General features: G+C 48.7%; 7 protein-coding genes across 7 annotated transcripts; 3 read left to right on the top strand and 4 right to left on the bottom strand.

Annotated features, from left to right (window-relative positions):
- Positions 1-641: 641 nt before the first annotated feature.
- On the bottom strand, positions 642-1,999 carry PEX2_012970 (cation diffusion facilitator family transporter; the record flags this gene model as incomplete). The annotated part of the gene is made up of 2 exons (XM_016738574.1): positions 642-883; positions 949-1,999. 2 exons carry the CDS (start codon positions 1,997-1,999, stop codon positions 642-644), a joined length of 1,293 nt encoding a protein of 430 aa, XP_016602776.1.
- A 1,399-nt stretch (positions 2,000-3,398) lies between these two features.
- PEX2_012960 (Monooxygenase, FAD-binding) lies at positions 3,399-4,318 on the top strand (the record flags this gene model as incomplete). The annotated part of the gene is made up of 3 exons (XM_016738573.1): positions 3,399-3,632; positions 3,697-3,852; positions 3,911-4,318. 3 exons carry the CDS (start codon positions 3,399-3,401, stop codon positions 4,316-4,318), a joined length of 798 nt encoding a protein of 265 aa, XP_016602775.1.
- Positions 4,319-5,125: 807 nt separating this feature from the next.
- PEX2_012950 (uncharacterized protein) lies at positions 5,126-5,562 on the top strand (the record flags this gene model as incomplete). The annotated part of the gene is made up of 2 exons (XM_016738572.1): positions 5,126-5,287; positions 5,350-5,562. 2 exons carry the CDS (start codon positions 5,126-5,128, stop codon positions 5,560-5,562), a joined length of 375 nt encoding a protein of 124 aa, XP_016602774.1.
- Positions 5,563-6,108: 546 nt separating this feature from the next.
- On the top strand, positions 6,109-6,778 carry PEX2_012940 (Cyclophilin-type peptidyl-prolyl cis-trans isomerase; the record flags this gene model as incomplete). The annotated part of the gene is made up of 4 exons (XM_016738571.1): positions 6,109-6,157; positions 6,205-6,377; positions 6,438-6,569; positions 6,626-6,778. 4 exons carry the CDS (start codon positions 6,109-6,111, stop codon positions 6,776-6,778), a joined length of 507 nt encoding a protein of 168 aa, XP_016602773.1.
- Positions 6,779-7,019: 241 nt separating this feature from the next.
- PEX2_012930 (Trans-aconitate 2-methyltransferase, C-terminal) lies at positions 7,020-7,808 on the bottom strand (the record flags this gene model as incomplete). The annotated part of the gene is made up of 1 exon (XM_016738570.1): positions 7,020-7,808. The coding sequence occupies one exon, from the start codon at positions 7,806-7,808 to the stop codon at positions 7,020-7,022; it is 789 nt and encodes a 262-aa protein (XP_016602772.1).
- A 422-nt stretch (positions 7,809-8,230) lies between these two features.
- PEX2_012920 (lytic polysaccharide monooxygenase) lies at positions 8,231-9,178 on the bottom strand (the record flags this gene model as incomplete). The annotated part of the gene is made up of 1 exon (XM_016738569.1): positions 8,231-9,178. One exon carries the CDS (start codon positions 9,176-9,178, stop codon positions 8,231-8,233), a length of 948 nt encoding a protein of 315 aa, XP_016602771.1.
- Positions 9,179-10,457: 1,279 nt separating this feature from the next.
- Positions 10,458-11,480, bottom strand: PEX2_012910 (NADP-dependent oxidoreductase; the record flags this gene model as incomplete). The annotated part of the gene is made up of 1 exon (XM_016738568.1): positions 10,458-11,480. One exon carries the CDS (start codon positions 11,478-11,480, stop codon positions 10,458-10,460), a length of 1,023 nt encoding a protein of 340 aa, XP_016602770.1.
- Positions 11,481-13,771: the final 2,291 nt, after the last annotated feature.

The raw sequence follows: 13,771 nt of genomic DNA, 5'->3' as shown, positions 1-13,771 counted from the left end.
GGGGGGGGGCTGGTTAGCTGGTTGGTGTTAAGCTCCTGACGATCAATGGAGACCCCAGGAAAGTACAGTCTGTTATCCACAGAGGTCGCAGGGGGAACTAGTCCGGGCCGCGACATGCTTCGTGCCATTGGACCAGAGCCGAAGCTCCTATCCATTGTCAGACTAACCTGCACCGCAGCAAAGACCTAATCAGTGTCCTCAGGATACTCATCACTGGACAACAGGAACCACGGTGTGCAATGTGGACCTGGAGCGTTGAAGAAGGAAGAAGAGGAAGAAGAGAANGGGGGGGGGGGGGGGGGGGGGGGGGGGGGTATTTATGCCTTCCCTGTGGCTTAAGGCAATGAGAAAACTGGGGTCGGTGACGATTTTTACAAAAAGGGAAGGCACCTACGTGACATGGGACGCCTGAATGAATTTGATAGAGCCAACGTTAGAAGATAAGGCCAAGTTATTATGTGATTTTCTATGGAATTTATCCATTGCCTAAAATATCCATGGATTGGATTCAAACAAGAAACGGACCGATAACGCTCTCCTCTCCCCAAAAAAACACCGGAACAAAGAGCCGTGGGTGCACTTTAAGTTAAAGCTGCCCAAAATGAAAAAGCCAATCCAAGTTGCTGAGTCAAGCAAAATCTCTAGAGCTCCTTTTTCAGGGAATGCTCAGGCTTGTGGGTGGTCTCATAGTCAACATGCACATAGGCACGCTCGACATCGGGAAGCGACTCGAGCTTAATCTGGAGCTCTTCGGCGACGTCGTGGGTGGCACGCAGAGATTCCTCTGGATCCATGACCACATCCACCTCGACGAGCAGGCGAGGACCAGATGTGTATGCGCGGACGGTATCAATGGCAGTGATGGCAGGGGAGTGGGTCATGGCTGATAGGAATGTTAGTGAATGCTTTTATCAAGAGCCCAAAATAACCGAAAGGGAATGAACATACAGATATAAGTAATGAGCTGCTGCATCTTGGTGTCGGCAGTAACGCCGACGAGCAACTGGAACTCGCCATAGGCGGAGTGCAGCCACAGCGCACTGACCAGCACGGACAGAATAATAGCACCCATAGGATCGATCCACCAACGCAGCTTACTGCCACCGACGGAGGTCAGAACACCGAACCCGTTGATGAACAGATCATTGCGGTGATCCTCCCATAGAATGCGGATCTGCGAGACCTGGTTACGCAGGGCCCAGCAGTACAGGAAGAGGGCAAATTTGGTGGCGAAGGCGACAGCGACGGCGATGACGGAGGGGAGGTGGAAAGACTGGGTTTCTTCCTCGGAGCCCGATACCAGTTCGCGAATAGAGAAGGCAATAATGATGAAAGAGACGGCGGTCATAAGGAAGCAGAAGCAGATATTGCCTGCGGTTTCAATGCGGGCCTTTCCAGCCGGGAACTTGCGTGGGTCAACGCGGTTGACTGCCTTGTTACACAGCAGGAGGGTCAGGTTGGACATGGGGTCGAAGACGGCGTCGGCCATTGTGGTGAACAGAGAAAGTGATCCGGATGACACGGCACCGTAAACCTGGATGACTGAGAGAATGACATTCGCAGCAAAACTACCGTAAACAGCGATCCGGTACTTGAGACGGTTGTCGACGCTCAATTCGCGGGCGGCACGTCGGTGCTCCTCGACGGGCTTCAGCATGCGCTCGATATTTTCATTTTGAGACTCGTAGAATCCCTGCAGTTTCTTGGTGACAAAAGCCTGCTTTCCAAGAAGAGCAGTGTCTTTCACTATGGAGCCCACTTTCCGGCTTTTGCTTGCAGCGGTGGAATCCCGTTTCCGCGATGTGTTGGCTTTCATCTGCCGGATCTCATCCTCGGTCTTCAGCTTTGAGGCAAGCTGGAACGGATCGCTTTCAGGGGTGTAACGTGGCGGAGGTTGGCCTTCTTCATCGCTGGAATTGCCAATGCGGTGTTGCTGCATGGTGGTGAGCTCGTGCTCAAGGGCGGTTGTGGTCCCCTCGTTGATGGAAAGCGGAGCCATCCTGTCGGTCCGGTGTGACGGTGAGCTGCTATGAGTGTGATGCAAGCTCTGGAAGGCATGTGGGTGGTTGGAAAGGCTGTTACGCAAATGTTCCTCCATGATGAACGAGATGAGTGGAGTGAATTGGGTGAATTGGGTGAATGGGATGAAAGAATCCTTTCATGTAAGGGGAGAAATAAATTCCAACCTTGGAAAATCGGGGCTGTGCTTATCTTATCAAGATGATCGCCCCACCTTTTCTCGGCAGGGTATTTGCATGTACAACATACATATATGTACATTACTGTTGCAGGTATCCAAGCTATTATCATTGGACACGCTATAGTACCTAAGCAAGGTACTCTAGTAGTGTTGAATTTCATGCTCACTGGCTCATTTAATGACACAGATATGAATTGGATATATTGGCTCTTTAGACCTGAGCAGAATGGGGTATTGGCAGACCTAGATTGATGTCCACGGGATGTACACCATTGTTATCGTGGAAATAAGGCACAGGGAATATTGATTATATCTATAAAGACTAGAATGACTCTGGTTATATGTTTATTCTCATTGGAGCTTATTGAGATACTGGGCAATCTGGGGATACTGGAAAACCTAGTGATCAAAGTGGTAGATCGATTAGGGCCCTACCCACAGCTATACACACGGTGTAGTAGGTTAATTCCACGGCCATCAACAATTATTTTCTAGGCCAGTTTTAGCATTTAACTTCGACTATAGCGGAGGAGGGAACCGCATAGCGCCCAGAGTCTCTAGAGGAATACATAGGACTATAATTGAAATCATCACCATCTACAATTACTAGACCAAAGTACTGGCAGCAAAGAATTAGTAGTAAGGTACTAGTAGTAAAGTACTAGTAGTACTTTCATAGAGAAGCCATAGTCAACCAGATAAGTTGTTGTGTCCATAGCTATTCCCCCTTGTGGATCTAGAGCTGTGATGTAAGTGACATAGTGTAGAAAACTAGTGACTTATAGGTATCCTATCCATAGCTGTAGCTATAACCTAATTCCATAAATGCGTTGTATACTTGGCCTGCAGCAGTACCCCAGGCCCAGAACTGTTCCGCCGCATTTGAGATTGCGGAAAAATAGATGAGTGGTCAGATATTAAACACTAGGAACTCCTGGAATTATCTTTTCGATAAAACTTGGCTCCCCAGACATCGAGAATAGCGTTAGATCTTAATTCCAAAAGGGAAAGTTGAACCGCGATAGGTTCAAGGAAGCATGGGAATTTATCTTGCTGAGTATCATACATAACAATTGCCTGAGTTGCGTTAAAAATTTCAGTTCAATGACCATCCCAAACTTTCCTCCCAGCGCATCCTCTACCACTATCTCTTAGTGAATTTCTGAATTTTATCCTCCCAGAGTAAACCTTACCCTATATGCATCGTGATACTACTACTACGGCGAAAGCCGCAAAGGCCTCTCTTGCAAATGATGCGGCCGACATCGAAAATGACGTTGAGCTAGAGAACACCGCTGGGATTCCGCCGGAGATGAAGCGAAACTTCAGTCTCTGGTCGTTGTTATTCATGTGCTGCTGTACTAGTACGACGTGGGAGGCCCTGACCTCTACCATGAGTCAGGCCCTCAGCTCGGGGGGCAGCTCTAGCATGGTCTGGGGTTTCTTTCTATCGTTTTTCCAATACCCTCACAGAAATTGCTTTGAACACCCCCAAGGACCGACTCGTCGACTACAAGCTTGTGTGGCGCGATCCGATTCCCACCTGGTTGTCTAAGTCCAATAAGCTTGCCGTTATGGGCGATGCAGCCCACTGCCATCTCCCCACCTCAGCTCAGGGTGCTTGCCAGGCTGTTGAGGATGCTTTCTGCATGGTAAAATTCCCTCCCTCTGCAACTGTTGGTTGTCCATGATAGCTAACCAGTAATCTAGGCGTCCTGCCTACAAAATGCCGAGGGCGATGTGCCGTTGGCCCTCCAGGTCTTTGAGCGTATTCGTTTCAATCGATCGCATGTGATTCACATGTCCTCAATCAGTAATCGAGATGCCGCTCATTCCACGGACTGGACACCTGAGCTTGCCGCCAAATTGCCTGACAGTGTGTCTATCCCCCATGATGACTGGATCATCGAGTACGATGTTGCGGAAGAAACCGAGAAGCACTTTTCCCGAATCGCAGAGGAAGTTATGAGCGGAAAGCAGGGAACGATCGAGGAGCTAAGTCTGCCAGCGGGTGGTTCATTTGCTGTACTCGACGAGATCAAAAACAGAAAAGACGAGCCAAAGGGACCAATTTTGGAAACTATTAATAAGCAGGAGCAGAAGCAGGCAGCAACTTAAACTATAAATATCACACCGGCACTTGATTGAACAAGTGTTTTGTCTATTACAATGATGGATACCCTGTTTTCAAATATCTAGTTTGGGCGGAAGTTATACTTCAGATTAGTACCTAGGTAGATGCCCAGGTGTTCACCAAGTCAAATGTACACAAATACAGTCAGCAGACCTAGTTCGCAAAATATTGAGCATTTCCATAACATGAACGTGGTAGAATATTTGTGATAATGAAAAAACACTAGAAAAGACTGGGCTGAATAGCCTATGCACCCTCCGTCAATCACCTAATTCGCAGTATCAGAAACCAAGACCTGTTCTCATTCTGTACTCTTCTTTCGGGGATTAGGGGCTTTAAAGATCTCTGTGAGTTCTTCGTACGGAGTAGATCTTGCCTAGTCCCATGGCCAACTCCCATGGGACTAGACTAAGCCTATTTAGGCAATATAATTACCTAAAAGGGTAGTGATAGTCGGTCTTGGCATTGATTTTGACCGCCAAGACATTGTCATGAGAGTGGGTCGAAGTATGAATCTATGTATGAATATAGATGATGGATTCACTTACACAAGGAACCTTTGAATATTGTCCTCATTTCTCAGCGCGCGTCGGGGCAAACGAAATCGTCAGGGCAACTTGACCCCCAACGAAACGCAGGACCACCCGCTATAAAGGGCAAACAGTTCCCTCCTTTCTTCGTCTTTCTTTTCCTCCCTCAACCCATCAAACATCTCTTCTGATTCTTCTCTTCTAATTCTTTCTCTGCCAATCATCCCAATACTCCACAATTCAAGCTGACTAGCTGTCAACATGGTGAAAGAGCAAACCACCCCCAAGGCTACCAAGCCGGTCAAAGCAGGCATTGTAAAGCGGACCCCTGTGAAGGCCTCACCTGCCAATGTCTCGTCCGCTGCCGCCGGCAAAGACCTTCTCTTCCTATGGAAGTGCATCAAACTCTCTAGCGGCGTGAAGGTAAGTCCCTCAGATTCTCTTCACATGATTGCATTTCATTTACTGACTGAGTTGTCTTACAGATCGATTGGGCTGCCGTCGCCAATGATGCCGGCAAGACTGTGGGAACCGTGCAAAAGCAGTGGTCCCGCCTCAACATCAAGCTGGAGAAGATTGTTCAGGCTGCTGCCGCTGGTGACTCCGACGAGGAGGTCGACGAGGAAGTTGACGAGGAAGTTGACGAGGAAGTTGACGAGGATGGTGACCTGGTTGCCGCCTCCAACGACGATGAGTAGATGGAACGGGATTTTGGTGGCCATTATGGCCACCATATCTGATGATTTTTACTGCGTTCTCTGAATTTGTTTTTGAATTTTCGTTCACTGTTCTTGGGTGCACTTCACTATGTGGCCCTTAGTCTCCCTAATGTGACGGCAGCATCTTTGCGGAGATGCCTGCGACGGTCTGAGATTTGAGTCTCTTCTGAGACACAATACAATGAGATAAACTTTAAAAAATCCTTTTTAGTATTACTTTCAGTAAGAAGAATATTGCTAACTTGTGAGTGGTAAATAAATGTCCGAACTGGTCAAAGTGATATTGAAGTTATAGTTGTACAATCAGGGTTGACCGTTGGATCTGGACCCCACAGTGCACCAATGAATCTGGCATCAATCCCCGTGCGCCAAACTATGCTTTGATACGTCCAACTTGTACAATCCAGCCCTAATATGACCTCATTCCTGCATGACCCCAGATCCGAGCCCCTCATTTAATACCCCGCCCCCTTCCAGCTCATCCGTCTCCTTTGTACTTCTCATCTTACCTGAAATCAATTCATCATGTCTAACCCCTACTTTGATATCGAATACACATCGGCTAACGGCCAGGGTATGTTTACTTTCTCGTCTCATTTCAGTGACACTAACACCATGCAGTGGAAAATTGGGGTCGCATAGTGTTCAAACTTTATGATGACGTCGTCCCCAAGACCGCGACCAACTTCCGCGCCCTTGCAACTGGTGAAAAGGGCTTCGGCTATGCTGGCTCTGCTTTCCACCGCGTGATTTCTGGATTCATGGCCCAGGGTGGTGACTTTACTCGTGGAAATGTCTGTCGTGGTATTCCCCGGGGAAATCCGAGCTCCGGCTAATCTCAACTCTCTTCTTAGGGCACGGGCGGCAAGTCTATCTATGGCGAGAAGTTTGCGGATGAGAACTTCCAGACCAAGCATACCAAGGGTGGACTTCTCTCTATGGCAAATGCTGGACCGAACACCAATGGTTCTCAGTTCTTTATTACTGTAAGTTGAAACCATACTGAAACCAGATGGGAGACGTCGTGTTCTGACTGAATTAGTTTGTGAAAACCCCGCACTTGGATGGAAAGCACGTTGTTTTCGGAGAAGTTGTTTCTGGTCAGGATATCATCCAGAAGATGGAGAGCAAGAGCTTAGATCGCTCTGGAAATACTGATGGTACCATTAAGATTGCTGCCTCGGGAACAGTCTAAGCTATCATTGGAATGGTGCTCTATTCTATCTAAACAGCTTAGTGAATAGCAATCTGGATGTGAATTCATCCATTCTCCCATAGACCCATGTGTCCCGTGTTCTTCTACCTCTATACTTCTATTCAGTTAGGTAGGAGGAACACTTAGAAGCCCGGAGGCAAATCATTTTGCTGCACACTCTTCGAAATCAAATAAATCAGTAACAAAATGCTCTACATACACAAGTAAACCTCTACCCAAATCATTTCACAGCAACCATGAACAACCGCGGATACTTCAACAACACCCTCCCATCAACAGAAACCGGATAAGCATCCTGCAAACGTCTCAAATAATCCTTCAAGAAAGCCTCCTCCTCCGCACCCTCCAACGGATCCAAAAACGGCCTCAACCCGGTGCCCTTAACCCACTCAATGACCGCTTCATGGCTCTCCAGCGCATGATAATAAGTCGTCTCAAAAATCTGAACCTGACTACAAAACGGCTTAACAAGATCATAAAGTTCCTGCGGGGACTGGAACCCATCTCTCTGCACACCAGCCAGTTTCTCCGCCCACGGACCTTCCGCGGCAGTCTCCACCATAAGCAGATGCGAAGGCTCGTTCAGATTATCCGGGACCTGAAGAGCGAAAACAGCGCCTTTTTCCTGCGGCTGCAGAAGGCGCTTAATGACCGCAATGCGGTCGTCGGCCTTTAGCCACTGGAACACCGCGTTCGAGAAGAAGAGGTCGACGGGCTTGGCTGGGTCGGGGCTGTAGGTTGACAGGTCTTCGACGTGGAAGTCTCGGTCTGGGAGGACTTTCTTTGCCCGCTCGATCATGTCTGGGGATGAGTCCAGGCCTGTGATTGTTGCCGATGGGTATTGTGTTGCCAGGACTGTGGTTGAGTTCGCAGGGCCGCAGCCTAGGTCGATTATTCTCTTTGGGGCGGTTAGGGGCACGTGCGATAGGAGATCGCGGGCGGGCTGGGTGCGTTCATTTTCGAACTTGAGGTATTGACTTGCGCTCCAGTCTTTAGCTTGCTGAGACATTGTTGTGGTGAAATGTCTGTGGACTGGTCTTGGGATTGAGATTGGTACTTTTGGGATGTAGGTGAATAGTCTGGTCGCTGTGGTGTTCAGGCGACAGTGCATTGCTTTGATGATTTGAAATACTAAAAGATGTTTGGTTGCATGGGAAATGCTTGTTTTTTATATTGACATCTTATGTTCAATGAGGTAAGTCTAGGAAGTGGCGATGTCGGATGTTCGGTCATCTCTCCGATATCGCCATTAACAGGGTTACTTTGGAATCCAGGATCATGAGTCAAGCATGATGAGTCTGACATTTAATTACCGATATATCTAACTACTAGCTAACGTAGGAGGTACAGGTAAATCCAAAGCTGAACATGATGTACTTCCGACATTATGCCGCCCACTTTTTAGTGGGCCATTCTTTGCGCCTTCCGAATTTAGTTACCCACCAAGTTGCCAACCAAGGCCTCAAGCCAAGACAGGACATGTGAAGCACTGTCAGTGGGGAAAGGCAGGGCCGATGCGCTAGTGGAGGACGCAGCGCTGGCAGTAGGGACTTGCGCCTCGGCAGAGGTAGTCGAAGGACGGGCAGTGGTGGCGAAAGTGGTAGGCTGAGCAGCAACTGTGGTGGAGGAAGTAGAAGGCTCAGGAGCCACAGTGGTGGAGGAAGTGGTAGACTCGGCAGCAGCTGTGGTGGGGGTTTGAACAGCGGCAGTTGGAGTGGTAGTAACAGCGATCTCCGTAGCGCTGGAGGTCGACGAGGCGGCTGATGAGGTGGCCGACGACGCAGCCGAAGCTGAGCCAGATCCACCGATAGTGAAATCGACACACGACTCGTAGGTCTGGTCGATGGACTCTGCGTACCAGTACCACTGCAACACACAGTCACCGGCGGTGGCACACTGGCTGCCGAGATCGTCGGGGATGGTGACACTGAAGCTGGTCTCGTTGGCCGTGACACCGGTGGCGGTGGACGCATAGACGTCCCAGGAGATCAGAGGGGCGCCAATGACCTTGTTGGAAGAAGTGGTGACGACGGAGACGTTGGCGACACCGGTGTGGGGGGCGCGGATGTCGACCGTGAAGTCAACCTTCTCTCCAGCCGTGTAGGACTGGACGTTGTCCTTGTTGTCGGCAAACTTGTAACCTTTGCAAAGCCAGATATCACACTCGGCGGCGTTGTAGTCGCTCTGGGTGGCGGCAACTTGCAGCTCGCCTTGAATGTTTCCGTACTTGTCGGATTCTTGGTTGGACAGGACTTGCTTGCCACAGGCGGCTCCCATTGCGGTACCAGGCTGCCGGGCTGCCGGGCTAGTGACGAAGCCATGGGCGTTGACCAAAGAAATAATGCTGGCGAAAGCCAGAGCGGGGGTGAAGTTCTTCATGTTTGACGAGTTGGAATGCCGGGTCGGGGGAAGTGAATGGAATTGATCGGTAAACCGGACCGATGAATGAATGTATAATTGGTGAACGAAAGTCTGCACGGTATCAAACCGGAGGAAATGAATGTGAAAGTGAAAGAAAATTCAATAAAGACTGACCAGCATGCTCAACTGGTCTTGTGTCGCGCTGGTATGCCGCTGCTTATATAGTAGCCATATTCAAAATGGGCTTTAGTGAGCTGTCTGCGACATTAATCAACTGTAAACAGTAGCTCGAGACTTATGAGAGACATCTCGAGTAGTTAGTAGGGCCGAATGCACGTATGACGATGAAACACATCGGATATACCCAAGGGACAGCACTTCCCCCACCGGGAGGGGACTTAGACCGGCGGTAAGTCTAACACACATAATATCGGGATAATATGGCGTCCGGTGTATATTGAACTAGGCTGGTCGATCTTCTTTTCCGAAACGAGTCTGGCGTTCCTGAGGCTAGGGTTGCCAAGCCTCCACGCGCCGAACAGGGATGCGCCGAGTTTCACGTTGATGGGACCTGCCAAGGAGGGGTTGACTGGTGAGACACGTAATTGATGGGCGCTTTACTTTGATTAAGAACGTGGAGATGGTAGAATAAACTTGTAACTTAGCAGTGCCGCTTAGGCGGTTTTCCAATTTCATTCCAGGATGCACCCAAGTCTTTGGTAGTCCACTCAGTGCTTTGAAAATCAAACTAAATCTTATGAAACTGACTAAGTGTTTCTTGATCTATCAAGAGTTTCATACTAAAGTCTAATACGGAGTAGAAAGAATATCACATGCGCAACATCCGACTCTTTTGTTGCTTCGCCCTTGGTTGGCCTCCCAACATGAGACCTTCATATATGCAAAGGATATCTTATACACAATGCTGCAGGAGAGCGAGCAACTTCAGTCTATCCTCTTGCAGCTAGATATTGTGATGAACAAAGCTTGAAGTTATTCCACTACCGACCATGAAAGCAAAGTGCTGCTTCCAATGTTGGATCAAGTACTTTATAGAGCTTCCTTTGCACAGTCCCATCATCAACGATGCACGTGGTCGAGTCGTGATGCGATGTTGGCGAGACAACAAGAGGGACCCCAGGAGCTGTTGAGAATCCAAATACTGGTGAAGCAATGGATCACAGCAAGGAAATTACGATATGCTTCAGTTAAACAACATTGGATGTATCTACTCAGGACCAAGCCTCCAGAAATGACATATCATGTTTCGTGTATTGCTGGAGAAACATCACAGCTCTTAGTGATTCAGCGAAAGATCGAAGACAATCTTGCCCTTTGCATGGCCTCCATCCAGTCTCTTGAATGCCTCTTCGTACTGCTCAAGAGGCCAGACACTATCCACCAATCCCCGACACATCCCCTTCTTGATCAATTTCGAAATCTCCTCTAACTGTCTCCTCACAGGCTGCATGATAAAGAACAAATCATGAACACCTTCACCCTCAAAGCCATCCGGGCGGACCTGCATAGGTGGGTGACAGATACTCAGCACCGTACCACCATCCTTGACAGTCCACCACGCATCCGCAAGAGCCTTCCCTCCAATGCAGTCAACAACAACATCGACTTTATTAGAAGGCGACTGCGCAGCCCATTCCTTCAAATCCACATCCCGGTAATTAAGCACTTCCTTCGCACCAAGTGACTCCACAAGCTCCACGTTCCGTGAACCACACGTCCCCACGACCTCCGCACCAAGTAAAGTCGCCAACTGCACAAGCCAAATACCCACACCACCAGAAGCAGCAGTAACAAGAATTCTCTTTCCAGCCCAAACAGCCTTGGCAGCGTCCATATCAATTTCCTCTCCATTCCCGCTAGGAAGAGCATGAACAAAAAGAACCTGCCAAGCCGTCTGTGCGGAAACAGGAACCGCAGCAGCCTGGACCCAGCTTAGACCCTTGGGCTTGTGCGCCAGCTCGTCTGTCACAGCGATGGAATACTCGCGCGCATTTGCTGGCCGGCTATAGTTTGTGCGTGCGTATACTTCAGCGCCTTGTTGGAAGGGTGAGTCTTCCGGTGCTGAGATGACGATTCCTGCCATGTCCGGGCATGGGATTAGAGTGCGCGCCTTTGATGGAGGAAAGTTCTTTGGCCAGAGGAGTTCGCCGGCGCAGGGACTGCAGGCTTTTATTTGGATTAAGTGCTCTCCCTGTGTGTGATTTGGGGTTGGGATGGGTGTGCTTGTTAAGATGAGGACTTTGGAGGAGGCGGTTTGTTGGATGATGCTGTGCATCTTGGAAGGCAGGGGTGTTGACATGTTTGTAATTTGTAGATATGTTGTTAATTGCAATGAGGAGTTGGTTAATTTTTGTCTCGTTCTTGGGTTATATAGTTCGAGTGTTGGCGTCATCGGAAAATCGGGTTCCCGCATAGGCTATCTGATAGCCTATCTCCCCGCATATACGCCGAGTACGCCGAGTACTTAGGGAATGTACCTAAGTACGTACATCGTACTTTGTACATTTGCTATCGGGACTAACCCAAATGTTACAAGCTGCTTTCTATTCCTCGTGTCGGAAATTAAAAATAATCACAAATTAATGCCCCACCGGAAGGTCAGACCATCTGTGGTCGACAAGATTATAAAGCAGATTGACAAGCTCAAATCTACGGAGTACCAAGCGATAATGCGATTTTTTTGATCATCTGAAATCGTCCCAGTCAATTAACTTTGATATGTGTACCCCGTAGATATACCCCTATTTCGTAGAGGTGAGATTTAGCCAGACAGGGGGGGATTTATGCAGAGTTGCTGCGAAGAATACACTTTGTACAGAACATCCTATTGGAAGAGAATGGTACTTTTGCCAATTCACATGCAACTACCCAAACAACGTCCAATCCGAGGACTCATACCGACCGGTAGAAGTTTCCACCCCACAATTCCCCATATCAAATCACACGTCTTGGGCCTATGATGGTGAAGGTTTCGACGATGTAGTTCCCCGATATGGCCTTTGACATGACAAGAGCGGGGTGTCATGCGGTCCGACGCCTTTTCATCCAATCCAAAACCCCGTCAAACGTGTCTCGGATTCTTCACTTTCGACTTTGATCTCCCACTTTGCTTTTTTCTGTGAGAACAGTTTTCACAATGGACAAAATACATACTGAGCCTGAGGATGATCTCGCCGTGGTATGTTTGCTCAATTCTTCTTGTCCTTTGTTTTATGGCTTATTTTTCTAACAAATATCAAATATTAGGATCCCACCACCCATATCACGACCGTTTACGGCGATGACTGGCAATCGTAAGTATTATCTCTTTGTCCTTTATGGGAAGAAAACATCTGACACAAGCTCAGGGAAACTACTTCGATCGGCTCCTCGCTTTATAGGGGGCTAGAGGAGAATGGCCGACGCTATCAAACATTGAGCCAAAAAGAATATTTGTACGCATGGATTTCCGAATCAGGGTATTGTCTGCAGACGTGCTTACTTCCTATCAGAAATCCATCGGATGAGAAGCAATTCGAGACATACGAAGCTGGGTATGCGGAATCCTCTTATATACGGTCTTTTTTTAAAAGAAAAACAAGAAAAGAAAAAAGAAGATAACTAACTATTGCAGCCACTTGGTAGCTCTCGTCATGGACTCAGACTATGAGAACCCTCTTTTCCGGGCGCCTGTTGAAGATCCCAAACATATCCTTGACCTTGGAACAGGTCTGGGTAACTGGGCCATGTACGTGGAAAGAAACTACCTATCATGTTCACAAAGAACCACCACTCACCTTCTTCTAGCGATGTAGCCGACATGTTCCCAACAGGTAAGTCCAGAATCCCAATCTAATTCACCCATAGTATACAAAATATCAATATATTAACCAAAAAACCAGCCACCGTCCGTGGAGTCGACCTCTTCCCACCACCAGTAACATGGATGCCCCCAAACTGCATCTTGGAAGTCGACAACATCGCCCAAGAATGGACCTGGAATAAACCCCAAGACCTAATCCACATGCGCCTCATGATCGGATCATTCGACGAAGCAGAATGGAGTCACGTCTACAAGCAATGCTACGAGTAAGCCACCACCACCACCATCCCCTTCCCCTTCCCCTTTCCCTATCTAACCAAACCCCAACCAGCAACATCCGCCCCGGAGGCTGGATCGAACAACTAGAAGCAAGCCCCTACATCGAATGCGATGACGGCAGTCTCCCAGCAGACAACATCCTCCGCACCTGGGGCCCAGCCCTATCCGCCTGCGGGAAACGTGCCGGCCGCCCGCTAGAAACAATCGATATTATGCAAGACGCCTTCCGCAAGGCTGGGTTCGTGGATGTCTGTCAAAAAGATTACAAGTGGCCCATTGGCCCCTGGGCCCGTGATCAGAAATTTAAAGAGGCCGGAACGGTCAACTACCAGCATTGGATGTCTGGTATGGAGGGCTGGGCTATGTGGTTACTTTGTAAATTCGGCGCGCCGCAACCTTGGTCTCAGCAAGAGGTTATTGTTTATGTGGCCAAGTTGAGGGCGGAGCTTAAGAATCCGATGTTTCATACTTATGAGCGCGCGTATGTTTCCCCCCCCCCCCCCCCCCCC

The sequence above is a fragment of the Penicillium expansum genome (genome assembly GCF_000769745.1).
Source record: "Penicillium expansum strain MD-8 chromosome Unknown contig41, whole genome shotgun sequence".
Taxonomy (NCBI): domain Eukaryota; kingdom Fungi; phylum Ascomycota; class Eurotiomycetes; order Eurotiales; family Aspergillaceae; genus Penicillium; species Penicillium expansum.
This window is presented reverse-complemented; position numbering and strand designations above follow the sequence as displayed.